This window comes from Saimiri boliviensis, chromosome 4 (genome assembly GCF_048565385.1).
Source record: "Saimiri boliviensis isolate mSaiBol1 chromosome 4, mSaiBol1.pri, whole genome shotgun sequence".
Taxonomy (NCBI): Eukaryota; Metazoa; Chordata; class Mammalia; order Primates; family Cebidae; genus Saimiri; species Saimiri boliviensis.
This window is the reverse complement of record NC_133452.1, coordinates 23,326,816-23,343,432: the sequence shown is the minus strand read 5'-3', so window position 1 is coordinate 23,343,432 and position 16,617 is coordinate 23,326,816. Positions and strand designations below refer to the sequence as shown.

The following is a 16,617-nucleotide window of genomic DNA, read 5'->3' as shown; positions in this document are numbered from 1 at the left end:
CTCCTTGAACATATGGAGTTCAGTAACAAAAAAGTTTTAATGTCCTGTATAATAATTCTCTTATTTTTTTTCTGAGTTACTTTCAATTAGTTGATTTTTTTTCTTTTAATGAGACATTTTTCTTATTCTTTTTGCAACTGTTAATTTTTACTGGATAGTAGTCATTGAGAATTTTGCCTCGTTGGTAAGCAAACAAGGTAAAATTCTTGTTTACCTGAGTATTTTTGTATGCCTACAAATATTCTTAAGATTTTTTTTCTGTGATGCTGTCATTTGGAAATAGCTTGATACTCTCAGGTCCTGCTTTTCAAGTCTGTTGGTTGAGAGTGACCTGTTCACTCTCAAGGGCAAAACTCTTGTTAGTATTCTAGTCCATACCCCGTGAATCATTAGTTTTTTTCCAATCGGGCAGGTGGTAACAGGCACCATTCCCAGCCCTGTGTAAGCTCAAAGAAGGTTGCTCCTTCTAAAATTTTTAGGTGTTTCTTTTTTATTTTTATGTTTACCCCCGCCTGACCTCAGAGAATTTCCTCACGTGAAAGAGCAGATAAGCAGTCATGAAGTGAGGGCTCCACTCTGAGATCTCCTATCTGTGCAGTTCTGTCCTCTTAATACTCTGCTCTGTAGAACTTCTGCTTTCTGGCACTCTGTTCTGTGAATGCTGGCTGCCTGACCTCCCTAGACCTCAGCTCCATCTCTCCCAATCAGGGACACCATCAGGCTCTGTCCGAGTTCCTCCTCTCTGTGCCACAACCTAGATGTAAGATGGGACAGTTAAAAGGTTCACCTTTTTTGGTTTCCATCTCCAGGGATCATTCTCTTTCATTGTCTGGCAGTCAATTCATTCTCTTTCATTTCTGGCAGCCAAGAAAATATTCATATATTTTCTTTAGTTTATTAGTTATTTCATGTGAGAACGTAAATTACCTGTTACTTTATCTTGCTTGAAAGTGGAAGTCTTCCCAAATCCCGTTTTAGACTGCTTCCTAGGATCATCCCTATTACTAGCTGTTCCAAGCTAGTTCCCAGGAAACGGACTCTAGCACTCCGAGATTTGCATGTATGATGTTTATTAGTGAATATTCTCAATAACATATGCAGGGGAAGCAGGATTGGGGAGAAGGAGAAGTTAAACTGCAATGCAGTTGGAAAGAGGTCTTCATGGGTCATAAGGGAAGTTCTAGAGAGAGAAGCACCTTTCAGAGTTGCCCCATCTATATCCCCTTTCTCACATAAATTAGTGGGATGCAGGTAGCTCTTGTTGCAAGTATGCAACATCGGATCTGATAAGGCAGCTTCCTCTGGCAGGCAGGGTGAGTGCCTCTGTTCAGAAGAGGGAACAGAACCATCCATCTTCTGCACAGGTAATTGCAGCATTGTACAAAAGTAGGTTTGTTTGCATTGATGAAGTGCTTAGTTACAGTCAGTCATTGCTTCTTCTTGAAGCAGCTTATTAAAATGGACTTGTTTTTTAACTAATAACTTATGTCCATATCCCCCATTTTAAAAAAAATCCCCATTCAGAATTTCCTTTCACCAATTATTAAAACTATAACTTAGGTTTTTTCCCAGAATAATGAGGCTTTCTAGGGCAGGGCAGTAGGTTTCACATCTGCGGGATCCAACTTCCCTTTAATAAGTGTGGAGAGTGAATATTAGTGGACACAGCTGAATGTCAGTTGTGATTTTTAATGCCATTTTCAATGATATGTAGTAAATATGTTTCAAACTCTGTTTGAAGTAGGTGGTGTGTAGCAGAGAGTTTAGGAGCCTGCACTCTGAAACCGAAGTGTTCACTATGCATTCTGACCCCACTACCCCTGTGCTTTGGACTTTGGGCAAGTTCCTTTGCTTTCCTAAAGCTCATTTTCCTTCTCAATAAAATGGTGATATTGTCGTACTTCATAGGGTTGTGATCATTGAAAGTGTCAGAGGCAGAATAATGTGATTATAAAGAGCATGGGTCTAGAGCCAGAACTGCAGGAGTTTGAATCAAGCCTGAGCACTTACTAACTTAATTTAACCACTCTCTGCCTATTTTCCTATTTCTAGAAGAGAGATTATAATAGCAAATTCTTAGGGTGTTTGTAAGGACTAAGTGAGTTAATACAGAAAAAGAGCTTAGAAGAGTGACAAGCACATAGTAAGTGCTCAACAAATGTGAGCTCTTATTATTAAGGGTTTAGGGGCTTCAAAAGTTTGAATGAATTTGGTGGAAGAAAAGAAGAGTTTTTTTTTGTTTTGAGTGACCCTCCAGTCTAGTAAAGGAGAGAAAATAGGGCGTAAGTAATAATAAAAACAAGGCAGAATATTATAGAAATTTAAAAAGATGAACATATAAAACTCTGTGGAAAATAAAGGAGAAAGATGTTAATTTCCATGTAAACGTGAAAAGAACAGAACTTGAAGTGACAGTTAAATTCAACCTTACACGGATTATGTAGAATTCACACTTTCTCATCTGGCTGGTTACATTCCAAGTAATTTTATAATTGACCTAATTGCAAAGAGGTAGTTGAGTAGCACCATCTATATAATTCCCTATGGCTGTGGAATCAAGTGTCTGAAGTTGTAGATTTAAGAAACAGAAATGCCTGGAGTTATGGATTTAAGAAACAGAAATGCTGCCCCTCTGCCCAGTCCTGCTACCTCCCACCCAGTTCCATTCATCTAGGATTCCCAGTGGTGGAGGCAGAAGTGGTTACCAATTCTCACTTCCCTATGTAGGCAGATCCTCAAGCAGAGAGACTCCTGCCTGTTTTGTTTTTGCTGATATGGGGAAGTGTGTACCTCTAACCACTTCTCTAGGGAGCAGGCAGTACTGCTGCCTGAAGCCAAATATCTCTTCCCCAAAAAGGAAGTATACAGTAGAGAGAGGCCCAACTCTGTGTAGCTTGAATAAAATGTAAGCCCTGTTTCTCAGTCTTTGAAAGTTGTTAGATAGCAAGAGTTTGGAAATCCCTAAACTCAGTCCCAGGACAATCATCTGCATGGACAGTTAGTCTTGAGAATCGGACAGAGCACAGGCTATGGAGTGGCCAACCTTCCTCTGCCATCTACCACCCGCTCCATGTCAGGCGGGTCTCATTTCCTCTCTGCATTTCAGTTCTTTACCTGTGGAATAATAACATTAGCTATAATTCTCTGAGGGCTGGGGATGTGTCAAGCATATTTAAGGTATTATTCTTCCCTTTTCACAAATAAAGAAAATGGACGTTAAATAACTTACCCATAATTACCCAAGAAGAGTCAGTATTTAAATTCAAGTTTATCTCTAAAGGAGCGAGCACCCTTCCCTAAACCTTGCATGTAGTAGGTACTCAATAAATCACAGCTACTATTATTATTATTCCAAAGTGACACTGACCATAGTTATAAAACCATTGTTATAAGAAAAATAAAAGCAGTAGGACCAATTGTCCTTTTTGCACTGGCACAATAAATATCATGTTAAGCTTTGTAGCTAGAGCTATCTTACAGAGGAACAGATTTGCTCTTATAATTATAGCCTGACCAGAATCTTAGCTCCAGAAAGAAGAGAAATTCCATTTATGCATGCTGCATTCTTAATATAATAAAGGATAAAGAACAGTGGGCTAGGAATTAATAGGCAACTTATACTTGTCACATTTTTTATGACTATCTTACTCCATTCTGATGGCAATCCCCTTACTTTACCCCAATTTAATAGATGTTTAGAAAGCAAGCTCTGAGTGGGTAGTAATACATTTGGCTTCAACTGGCAATCCTGACTTTGATGTGTTTGTTACAAATCCTATCAATAAATAACCCAGCAACCTTTGGCAAGACATTTTGCTTCTCTTGGCCTGGAGTTATGTGTCCATAAAATATAAGCGCAATGTAGATCTTTTGATTTTTAAGGCTTGTCTTCCCTAATTGTTTTGGCCTCTTGCAGCCATTAACAACGTTTGCAGAGATAGCCCTTGTTCAAGATAAAACTCACCTGTCTGTGGGGCTGGCTGCTTTAAGTTGTGCTGTTTTTAGCCAAGAGTCTTTGTATGTGCTTATACCTATAAATTTGATTACTCTGATAAAATTTGGTAGTAATTAATTTATATAACCATTTAGTCCTCTACTTTCATTCAGAGAGTTCTCTGGAAGTTCGAATTATTGTATAAACAAAGCAGAGCCTTAATGATGTGTTCATTGTCTTTACATACACAGATATTTGCAGGGCAGTCTTGCAGTCATAACGTTAACACTGCTGACTTTGAATTTATATATTTTGCATATAGAAATACAACGAAGCTGCTGTTTGTCATTTAGGTAACCCCCAATAGTAATCCAATAGTAATAAGACTGGGATACAGATAAAACCATAGACTATGCTGAGTGGAAAAGGTTGGGCATTCATTTGTCAGAGAATTTGAAAGATTTTCTTTGCAAGAAGCTGCCTCTTGCCTGTACAGGTGGAACTGTGAGCATGTGCCCAGTCCCATGAATAGAGGGAATTTGTTTTATTTAAAAATACTTAATTATTTCTTAGCTCATGGAAGACATCAACCAGTAGTAGGGGTCCTAAGCCTAAGGGCTATTTGTCAGATCTCTCTGAAGTGAGGTTATATTCAACCAACACAATATTTTCTTTTGTTCTGATGAATTTGCAAGTTTTTGCAGTCTAAGCATTTTTTAGTTAAGCATAGTATCCACAACTCATTCATGTTGTCTGCTGCTCCTTGAAAGCAGGTGATGTGTTATCTCTGAAAGACTGGCTCCTATTTGCTGCGTTTTCAAGGTATGCTATACAATTTACATCCTCAAAACAGAACTGTGAGTTAGGTATTAGCATCTCATATTTATAAGTGACTAAACTGAGGCCCAAAGGGAAGAACTAGCCCAAGGCAAGATACCTAACAAATGCCACCACTGATGACTGAGCCTTAAGCCTGAGCCCTAACAGGTCTCATTTTACTTGGTTCTGTCTGTGTCATCTGGCCCCTGGATCTTTTCTAGGAAAGTCGATAAAGGACCACTAGAGCCCATGACTTGGACTCACTCTTTCATTCGAACAACAAGACACCCTATTGGTTTTATTACAGGTAGCATCATCATCTAACCTTTAGCGACTAAGGGTGGCATCCTTTTTACCTTCCTTACACCTACTGTGTTAACTTCTGGACCCCAGGTTTTCGAGCCATTGACAAATTCAGCCTGTCTATAACGTCGCCTTAGTAATTACTGAAGGAACACGTTATGTTTTGCCAAGAGAATACCTGGAATAAGACTAGGATAATATCCACATTCCAACAGCTGAAGATTCAAGACAGAGTTGATACATGTCTACGGTTTCGAAGGGCAATGCCAGGCAGAACGGCCCCGGCAGAAGGACGCCAATTAATCAGGGCTGCCCAGTAATCCTAACGTCAAACCCATGCTCCAGAATCTCGAGTCCTCTCCAAGATCCTCCGCCGGGACGTGGGATTGGAGTTTCAGGCGCCTGCGTCCCGCGGCAGCCAGGAGGCCCCAGAGCCCGCCCCCGAACACCCGCCCCCGAACACCCGCCCCCGAACACCCGCCCCCGAACACCCGCCCCCGCCCTCCGCGACGCTGCACGCCGTCTCCTGGTCCGCGACGCTGCACGCCGTCTCCTGGTCCGCGACGCTGCACGCCGTCTCCTGGTCCGCGACGCTGCACGCCGTCTCCTGGTCCGCGACGCTGCACGCCGTCTCCTGGTCCGCGACGCTGCACGCCGTCTCCTGGCAACGCAGACGCGTAGCCTGAGCGCGCCCGGCAGGCTCTTTGCTGAAAGCTCAGCGCTTCGTAGGGCGGCTTCTGCCATGACCTCCAAACAAACCAAAAAGAAAGAGGTGCATCGTATCAACTCGGCGCACGGATCGGATAAATCGAAAGAGTAAGGGACCTCTGCCTGCTCGTCGCTCCCCCGGCCCAGCCCCTCGGCGTCACCGCTAGTTGTGGGGCTGTCTCCCTCTAGCAGACACTGCCAGGGCAGAAATTTAGTGGCCTCCTCGCAGCTTCTCTTCCCTGGGAAACCAGACCCTGGAGGTGCTAGCTGTCATCCCTCTCTCTTGCCTGTCTTGACTCACTTCCTTTCCCAGAACGTCTCGTTTTCTTGCTTTGGGTGTTCGGCGCACATCTGGTTCCTTTGGTTGAATCTCCCACCCCTCCTCTCCCACACAGCCCTCTCAGGCAGTTAGAAAGCCCATATCTTTCCTAAGAAAGACGCATATCTCAAAGACTCCAAGTCATCTCAGGATTGTTCCCATGCAGGGCCTTTGCACTTGCTGCTTCCTCCATTGGAAAGCTTTTCTGCTCAAATATCCATAGGGTTTTCTCTCTCCCCTCCTTCAGAAGTTTACCTAAATGTCATTTTCTCCCGTTAGCTTCTTTGGCCACTTGATTTAAAATTACAACCTCTGCTTCTCTGCCCAAAGAAAACAAAACAAAAAAGCTTCCTATCTTCCTTCACTGCTTTATTTTTTTCATTGACTTTTTGTTTTTCCTCATTTAACATGCTATATATTTCACTTTCTAAAAACTACATTTTTTTTTCCCCATTTGTCTTCCCTATAGGGAAGGCAGGGATGTTTCCTTTTCTATTTTATATACTGTTGAATTCCTAGTACTTAGAGTAGTTCCCAGGTCATACATACTAGGCATTCAAAAGTGTTTACTGAATGAATGCATGCCTCTCTTAATTAAGAGATATTAAAGGATTGCAAAAGAATTTTGAATAAACCCCACCTACCCACCCCCACCACACACACAAATAACTAAGTCAATGTGGTTATAAGTAACACACATTGAAGGCTCACAGCTCTTTAGGAGCTTCAGGAAACCTTCGAACTATAATGAGTTTATATCCTGAAAGAAAGGAGAGTGTTAACTCCCATAAAAACTTATCAAACTAGACACCATAAAACACATTACAGGCTCTGATCCTATGATGGTTGTATTACACAATAGAAACAAATGCCCACTGGTAAGATGAAAGACTTACTAAGACTTCTTATTTCTCCTTGAGAGAGTAATAAATGTCTAACATGTTTTTTTTTCTAGAAAATATCTGAATTATGCCCATTAAAATGTATGTATATATTTATAAAAATAGAAGAGGAAGGGCAAAGAGTTATTTTAAAAAACTAAGATTTGTTAGAAACTATCTACTGTGCATGTGTCCTTGTAGTAGAATGATTTATAATCCTTTGGATATATACCCAGTAATGGGATTGCTGGGTCAAATGGGATTTCTATTTTTAGGTCCTTGAGGAATCGCCACACTGTCTTCCACAATGGTTGAATTAATTTACATTCCCACCAACAGTGTAAAAGTGTTCCTATTTCTCCACATCCTCTCCAGCATCTGTTGTTTCCCGATTTTTTAATGATCGCCATTCTAACTGGTGTGAGATGGTATCTCAATGTGGTTTTGATTTGCATTTCTCTGATGACCAGTGATGATGAGCATTTTTTCATATGTTTGTTGGCCTCCCGTATGTCTTCTTTTGTAAAGTATCTGTTCATATCCTTTGCCCATTTTTGAATGGGCTTGTTTGCTTTTTTCTTGTAGATCTGCTTTAGTTCTTTGTAAATTCTGGATATCAGCCCCTTGTCAGATGGGTAGACTGCAAAAATTTTTTCCCATTCTGTTGGTTGCCGATTCACTCTACTGACTGTTTCCTTTGCCGTGCAGAAGCTGTGGAGTTTGATTAGGTCCCATTTGTCTATTTTGGCTTTTGTTGCCATTGCTTTTGGCGTTTTGGTCATGAAGTCCTTGCCTACACCTATGTCCTGAATGGTTTTGCCTAGATTTTCTTGTAAGGTTTTTATGGTATTAGGTCTGATGTTTAAGTCTTTAATCCATCTGGAGTTAATTTTGGTGTAAGGTGTCAGGAAGGGGTCCTGTTTCTGCTTTCTGCACATGGCTAGCCAGCTTTCCCAACACCATTTATTAAACAGGGAATCCTTTCCCCATTGCCTGTTTTTGTCAGGTTTGTCGAAGATCAGATGGTCTACTACAAGGACACATGCACACGAATGTTCATTGCAGCACTGTTTACAATAGCAAAGACCTGGAGCCAACCCAAATGCCCAACGATGATAGACTGGATAGGGAAAATGTGGTACATATACACCATGGAATATTATGCAGCCATCAAAAACGATGAGTTCACATCCTTTGTAGGGACATGGATGAACCTGGAAACCATCATTCTCAGCAAACTGACGCAAGAGCAGAAAATCAAACACCGTATATTCTCGCTCATAGGCGGGTGTTGAACAATGAGAACACATGGACACAGGGAGGGGAGCACTACACACTGGGGTCCGTTGGGGGGAAATGGGGGAGGGGCGGGGGGTGGGGAGGTGGGAAAAGATAGCATGGGGAGAAATGACAGATACAGGTGAGGGGACGGAAGGAAGCAAAGCACACTGCCATGTGTGTACCTATGCAACAATCTTGCATGTTCATCACATGTACCCCAAAACCTAAAATGCAATAAAAAAAAAGAACTATATGCCAAAATAAAAAAAAAAAAAGAAACTATCTACTGAATATCAAACACCAAATCATTAGATTTTTCTGTAGCATTAAATGATAGGATGTTAAGTTCGTTATAAATCAACTTTATCCTCTAAGTTTAACTAAAGAACTAATTACAGAACATAAGCTAACCCAGAGATGTAAGACAGACAAAGTGTCACTCAGTATGACTCATAGGGATCAAAGTCTAGCAAGGCCCTAATATGATTGTCATTTAAAACACACTGGGAGATTTACAGTAAGTTTTTATGTGATTTTGCCACACCTTGTGTTTACACATCCAATAAATGTGACCAACTGTCACATGGTCCTGGATATGAAAATTTAAAACCAAAAAAAAGTTTTCAGAGCCTTGAAAATGACTATGCAGTAGAATCTTACTCTCCTAGAGATGCCATCTCAGGCATCTCTTTTTTGCCCTAAAATTATGTGTCAGACTGGGAATAAGCAGCATGCTTGGCTTTTGCCTCATATGGCAACTAGTACATAAAAAGAATTCACCATTGGTTTAGTAAATGAGCTCGTAGTTATGTTATCTACCTTGGTTTTCCTTAGTTCTGAATTTGATTAAGTCCAACTCTCCATCTCTTTCCTATTTGATCTGCTATTGGCAAAGTTCAAAAGCTGAGATGTTACAACTGATTACAGTAGAATTATCTCTGTTCATAAGTAAATATAATTTTGAATCACTGTGAAAAAACTATTCCAGGCAACTAAGCTGTAAGTTTTTACATTAGGTTAAACAATTGCTATTTTATATATTTCCTAGTTCTCTGTATCAGCCAGTGTAAAATCATTCTTCCAGGGTTCACTGTGGCATCAGTTTTTTGACATTAGACAAGTCATTTTCTATTCTGACATTTGGTTTTCTCTTCTTTAAAGGGAGAGCCTTTTAATTAAAATTGCTCTATCCCAAGATGCCTTAGTCTCCTTTTCCTGCAGTTCTAAACTTCCATGATTCTATCAGATTTTTTTTCCCTTCACTGGGTCCATTATAAGTGAGGGAATTTTGTTATAGTAAAATAATTAAAAACACGATTTAATTGATTGCCCTGTTACTATCTTTTAACATAACATTTATATATGTGTGTATATATATAGTTGCACTTTAGGTTCTGGGGTACATGTAAAGAACATGCAGGATTGTTGCATAGGTACACACATGGCAATATAGTTTGCTGCTTCAATACCCGCGTCACCTATATCTGGCATTTCTCCCTATGTTATCTCTCCCCAACCTCCCTACCCGCCGCTGTCCCTCCCCTAGTCCCCACCAACAGACCCCAGTGTGTGATGTTCCCGTCCCTGTGTCCATGTGTTCTCATTGTTCAACACTCACCTGTGAGTAAGAACATGCAGTGTTTGATTTTCTGTTCTTGTGTCAGTTTGCTGAGAATGATGGTTTCCAGATTCATCCATGTCCCTACAAAGGACATGAACTCGTCATTTTTTATGGCTGCATAGTATTCCATGGTGTATATATGTGCCACATTTTCCTTGTTCCAGTCTATCATCAGTGGGCATTTGGGTTGATTCCAGGTCATTGCTATTGTAAACAGTGCCACAATGAACATACGTGTGCATGTGTCTTTATAGTAGAACGATTTATAATCCTTTGGATATATACCCAGTAATGGGATTGCTGGGTCAAATGGGATTTCTATTTTTAAGTCATTGAGGAATCGCCACACTGTCTTCCACAATGGTTGAAATAATTTGCACTCCCACCAACGGTGTAAAAGTGTTCCTATTTCTCCACATCCTCTCCAGCATCTGTTGTCTCCAGATTTTTTAATGATCGCCATTCTAACTGGCATGACATGGTATCTCAATGTGGTTTTGATTTGCATTTCTCTAATGACCAGTGATGATGAGCATTTTTTCCTATGTTTGTTGGACTCATATATGTCTTCTTTTGAAAATTGTTTACTCATGTCCTTCACCCACTTTTAAATGGGTTTATTTTTTTCTTGTAAATCTGCTTTAGTTCTTTGTAGATTCTGGATATTAGCCCTTTGTCAGATGGGTAGATTGCAAACATTTTTTCCCATTCTGTTGGTTGCCAGTTCACTCTAATGATTGTTTCTTTTGTTGTACAGAAACTCTGGAGTTTAATTAGATCCCATTTGTCTATTTTGGCTTTTGTTGCCAATGCTTTTGGTGTTTTATTCATGAAGTCCTTGCCTATGCTTATGACCTGAATGGTTTTGCCTAGGTTTTCTTCTAGGGTTTTTATTATGGTAGCTCTTATGTTTAAGTCTTTGATTCATCTGGAATTAATTTTAGTGTAAGGTGTCAGGAAGGGGTCCAGTTTCTGCTTTCTGCACATGGCTAGCCAGTTTTCCCAACACCATTTGTTAAATAGGGAATCCTTTCCCCATTGCTTGTGTTTGTCAGATTTCTCAAAGATCAGATGGTTGTAGATGTGTGGCCTTGCCTCCCAGGCCTCTGTTCTGTTCCATTGGTCTGTATCTCTGTTTTGGTACCAGTACCATGCTGTTTTGATTACTGTAGCCCTGTAGTATTGCTTGAAGTCAGGTAGCATGGTGCCTCCAGCTTTGTTCTTTTTGCTTAGAATTGTCTTGGCTATGTGTGCTCTTTTTGGTTCCATATGAGGTTTCAGGTGTTTTTTTTTTTTTTTCCAGTTCTGTGAAGAGGGTCATAGGTAGCTTGATGGGGATGGCATTGAATCTATAAATTACTTTGGGCAGTATGGCCACTTTCACAATATTGATTCTTCCTAACTACGAGCATGGAATGTTTTCCCATCTGTTTGTGTCCTCCCTTATTTCCTTGAGCAGTGGTTTGTAGTTCTCCTTAAAGAGGTCCTTTACATCCTTTGTTAATTATACTACTAGGTATTTTATTCTCTTTGTAGCAATTGTGAATGGCAGTTCAACCTTGATTTGGCACTCTTGAAGTCTGTTATTGGTGTATAGGAATGCTTATGATTTCTGCACATTGATTTTGTATCCTGAGACTTTGCTGATGTTGCTTATCAGTTTCAGGAAATTCTGGGCTGAGATGATGGGGTCTTCTAAATATACAATCATGTTGTTTGCAAATAGAGACAATCTGACTTCCTCCTTTCCTAATTGAATACCCTTTATTTCTTTTTCTTGCCTGATTGCTCTGGCTAGAATTCCAATACTATATTGAATAGGAATGGTGAGAGAGGGCATCCTTGTCTAGTGCCAGATTTCAAAGGGTTGCTTTCAGTTTTTTCCCATTAAGTATGATATTGGCTGTGGGTTTGTCATAAACAGCTTTTATTATTTTGAGATATGTTCCATCAATACCTAGTTTATTGAGAGTTTTTAGCATAAATGCCATTGGATTTTGTCAAAGGCCTTCTCTGCATCAATTGAGATAATCATGTGGTTTTTGTCTTTGGTTCTGTATATGTGGTAGATTACGTTTATAGACTTGTGTGTGTTGAACCAGCCTTGCATCCTCGGGATGAAGCCTACTTGATTGTGATGGATAAGCTTTTTGATGTTCTATTGCAATCGGTTTGCTAGTATTGTATTGAAGATTTTTGCATCTATGTTCATCATGGATATTGGCCTGAAGTTTTCTTTTTTTTCTGTTGAGTGTCTGCCAGGTTTTGGTATCAGGATGATGTTGATCTCATAAAATGATTTGGGAAAAATTCCCTCCTTTTGGATTGTTTGGAATAGTTTCAGAAGGAATGGTACCAGCTCCTTTTTGCATGTCTGGTAGAATTTGGCTATGAACTCATCTGGACCTGGAGTTTTTTAGTTGGTAGGCTATTAATTGCGGCCTCAACTTCAGCCCTTGTTATTGGTCTATTCAGGGTTTTGATTTCTTCCTGGTTTAAGCTTGGGAGGGTGCAAGTGTCCAAGAATTTATCCATTCCTTTTTTTTTTTTTTTTTTTTGAGACAGAGTCTTGCTTCGTCACCAGGTGCCAGGCTGGAGTGCAGTGGCATGATCTTGACTCACTGCTACCTCCACTTTCCCAGGTTCAAGCAATTCTCATGCCTCAGCCTCCCGAGTAGCTGGGATTACAGGCGGATGCCACCATGCCCAGCCAATTTTTGTATTTTTAGTAGAGATGGGGTTTCACCATGTTGGCCAAGATGGTCTCGATCTCCTGACCTCATGATCTGCCTGCCTCAGCCTTCCAAAGTGCTGGGATTACAGGCATGAGTCACTGCACCCAGTTGAATTTATTCATTTCTTCCAGATTTACTGGTTTATGTGCATAGGTTGTCTGTAGTAATCTCTGATGGTAGTTCGTATTTCTGTGGAATTGGTGGTGATATCCCCTTTATCGTTTTTTTATTGCATCTATTAGATTCTTCTCTCTTTTCTTTTTTATTAATCTGGCTAGTGGTCTGCTTATTTTGTTGATCTTTTCAAAAATCCAAGTCCAGGATTTATTGATTTTTTGGAGGTTTTTTTTTATGTCTCTGTCTCATTCAGTTCTGCTGTGATCTTAGTTATTTCTTGTCTTCTGCTAGCTTTTGAGTTTTTCTGATTTTGTTTCTCTAGCTCTCAATTTTGATGATAGAGAGTCGATTTTTTAATCTCTCCTTGCTTCTCATGTGGGCATTTATTGCTATATTATTTCCCCTACAGACTGCTTTAAATGTGTCCAAGAGATTCTGGTCCGTTGTGTCTTCATTCTTGTTGGTTTTGAAAAACATCTTTATTTCTGCTTTCATTTTATTGTTTATCCAATCAACATTCAAGAGCCAGTTGTTCAGTTTCCATGAAGTTGTGCTGTTCTGAGTTAGTTTCACAATCCTGAGTTCTAATTTGATTGCCCTGTGGTCTGAGAGACTTTTGTTTTGATTTCCATTATTTTGCATTTGTGGAGAAGTGATTTACTTCCACTTATGTGGTCAGTTTTAGAGTAGGTGTGATGTGGTGCTGAGAAGAATGTATATTCTGTGGATTTGGGGTGTAGAGTTCTGTAGATGTCTATTAGGTCTGCTTGGTCCAGGTCTGAGTTCAGGTCCTAGATATCCTTGTTAATTTTCTGTCTCATTGATCTGTATAATATTGACAATGGAGTGTTAAAGTCTCCCACTATTATTGTGTGAGAGTCTAAGTCTTTTTGTAGGTCATTAAAAACTTGCTTTATGTATCTGGGTCTCCTGTATTGGGTGTGTATATATTTAGGATCGTTAGCTTTTCTTGTTGCATTGATCCTTTTACCATTATGTAATGCCCTTCTTGGTCTCTTTTGATCTTTGTTGGTTTACAGTCTATTTTATCAGAGACTAGGATTGCAACTCCTGTTTTTTTTTTTTTTTTTTTTCTTTCCATTTGCTTGGTAAATCTTCCTACATCCCTTTATTTTGAGCCTATGTGTATCCTTGCATATGAGATGGGTTTCCTGGATACAGAACACCGATAAGTTTTGACTTATTATCCAATATGCCGGTCTGTGTCTTTTGATTAGGGCATTTAGCCCATTTACATTTAAGGTTACTATTGTTATGTGTGAATTTGATCTGGCCATTTTGATGGTAGCTGGTTGTTTTGCCCATTAGTTGACGCAGTTTCTTCATTGTGTCAATGCTCTTAATCATTTGGTACGTTTTGGGAGTGGCTGTTACTGGTTGTTCCTTTCTATATTTACTGCTGCTTAAAGAAGCTCTTGTAAGGCAGGCCTGGTGGTGATAAAATTTCTCAGCAATTGCTTGTTCGTAAATGATTTTATTTCTCCTTTGCTTGTGAAGCTTAGTTTGGCTAGATATGAAATTCTAGGTTGAAAATTCTTTTCTTTAAGGATGTTGAATATTGGCCCCTACTCTCTTCTGGCTTGTAGGGTTTCAGCTGAGAGATCTGCTGTGAGTCTGATGGGCTTCCCTTTGTGGGTAACCGACCTTTCTCTCTGGCTGCCCTTAGCATTTTCTCCTTCATTTCAACCCTGGTGAATCTGATGATTATGTGCCTTGGGGTTGCTCTTCTTGAGGAATATCTTCGTGGTGTTGTCTGTATTTCCTGGACATGAATGTTGGCTTGCCTTGCTAGGTTGGGGAAGTTCTCCTGGATAATATCCTGAAGAGTGTTTTCCATTTTTCATTTTCTCCGTCACATTCAGGTACACCTATCAAACATAGATTAGGTCTTTTCACATAATCCCATATTTCTTGGAGGCTTTGTTCATTTCTTTTCACTCTTTTTCTCTAATCTTGCCTTCTCATTTTATTTCATTGAGTTGATCTTCACTCTCTGATATCCTTTCTTCTGTTTGGTCGATTTGGCTATTGAAACCCATGTATGCTTTGTGAAGTTCTTGTGTTGTGTTTTTCAGCTCCATCAAGTCATTTATATTCTTCTCTAAGCTGTTTATTCTCATTAGCATTTCATCAATCCTTTTTTCAAGGTTCTTAGTTTCTTTGCATTGGGTTAGAACATGTTCTTTTAGCTCAGAGGAGTTTGTTATGACCCACCTTCTGAATCCTGTTTCTGTCAAATCATCAGACTCATTCCCCATCCAGCTTTGTTCCCTTGCTGGTGAGGAGTTGTGATCCTTTGGAGGAGGAGAGGCATTCTGGTTTTGGGTGTTTTAATCCTTTTTGTGCTGGTCTTCCCAACTTTGTGGATTTATCTGCCTGTGGTCTTTGTAGTTGGTGACTTTTGGTTGGTGTCTCTGAGTGGACATCCTTTTCATTGATGATGAAGTTATTTCTTTCTGTATTTTAGTTTTCCTTCTAACTGTCCCTCTGCTGTAGGAGGTCCACTCCAGACCCTGATTGCCTGGGGATCACCTGTGTTGGCTGCAGAACAGTAACGGTTGCTGCCAGTTTCTTCTGTTAGCTTCATCCCAGAAGGATACCTGCCAGATGTCAGCCTGAGCTCTCCCTTATTGGGTGTGTCTTTGGATATACAGGGATCAGGGAGCTGCTTGAGGAGACAGTCTGTCCCTCAAGTGCTGAGTTGTGAGCTCCCTTGTTTTGTTTAGAGCTGCTGGGCAGGTATGCTTAAGTCTGCTGCAACAGAACTCATAACCGCCCTTTTTCCTAGGTGCTCTGTCCTGGGAAGGTGAGGGCTTTATTTATAAGTTCCTGACATGCTGCTGTCTTTTTTCAGAGATGCCCTGCCCAGCAAGGAGGTAGCCTAGTCACAGTCTGCCAGCAGAGGCATTGCTGAACTGCTGTGGGCTCTGCCCAGCTGCTATATGAATTTCCTTACGGTTTTGTTTATAGAAGTATAGTTAGAACTGCCTTGGTAATGGCAGTCTGCCTCAGTAATTGCAGACTGCCTCTGTAATAGCAGACTGCCTCAGTAATGGTGGATTGCCTGGGTAATGGTGGACTGCCTTGGCAATAGTGGACTGCCTCGGTAATGGCAGACTGCCTTGGTATTGGTAGACTGCACCAGTAATCGCAGATGCCCTTCCCCCAACAGAGCTGGACTGTCCCGGGTCTTGGTGCACTTGCTGTGAAACTCTCGATCCAGAGCATTTCAGATTGCTGGTCTTTGTAGGGGTGGGACCTGCCAAGCTAGATCACCTGGCTCCCTGTCTCAGCCCCCCTTTTTTCCAGTTGAATGGGCGGCTCTGTCTCCCAGGCATTCCAGGCTGCAGTTGAAACGGCCACCCAGATTTGTGTGTTTTTGTGCGGAGATCCACTGCACCAGCCATCCTGGAAACTCGTGTGCTTTTCAGCCTGGGAATCTGCTGGTCTGTGGGCAGTAATAACATGTTTGGAAATGCGGTGATCACTCACCGTCTGTGTTGGTCCTGCTGGGAACTGCACTCCAGAGCTGTTCCCATTCAGCCATCTTAGATCTGCCCCAACATAACAATTTTTAAGATAACATGACTTTAACATAACATCACAATTGTCACAGATTATATCTCTCATTATCTGTATCTTAGTTTGAGCTGCTGTATCAGAATACCATAAACTGGGTAGCTTATACAACAAACATGTTTCTCACAGTTCTGGAGTGGAGGCTAGAAGTCAACAAGCAGGGTTCCAGCATGGTCAGGTTCAGGGAAGGTTCTCTACTTCAGGGGTCCCTGCTCCCTGGGGCTGTGCACCAGTACCCGTCCATAGCATACGAGGAACTGGGCTGAATGGCAGGAGGTGAGAGGCAGGGGAGTCAGCAT

The 16,617-nt window shown here is 40.8% G+C and overlaps 1 protein-coding gene and 1 long non-coding RNA gene across 5 annotated transcripts in view; one reads left to right on the top strand and one right to left on the bottom strand.

The window, feature by feature from the left end:
* The window catches only part of LOC120363222 (uncharacterized), a 106,222-nt gene that overhangs the window by 43,429 nt on the left and 46,176 nt on the right, over positions 1-16,617 (bottom strand). The gene's annotated exons all lie outside the window — the stretch shown is intronic.
* Positions 5,677-16,617, top strand: part of ADGB (androglobin) — a 222,578-nt gene continuing 211,637 nt past the window's right edge. For all 3 annotated transcript variants that reach the window (XM_074397308.1, XM_074397309.1, XM_074397307.1), the window contains exon 1: positions 5,677-5,872. In XM_074397308.1, the coding sequence (XP_074253409.1) occupies positions 5,799-5,872 (74 nt within the window). In that variant the 5' untranslated portion in view covers positions 5,677-5,798. The remainder of the gene's footprint in view (positions 5,873-16,617) is intronic.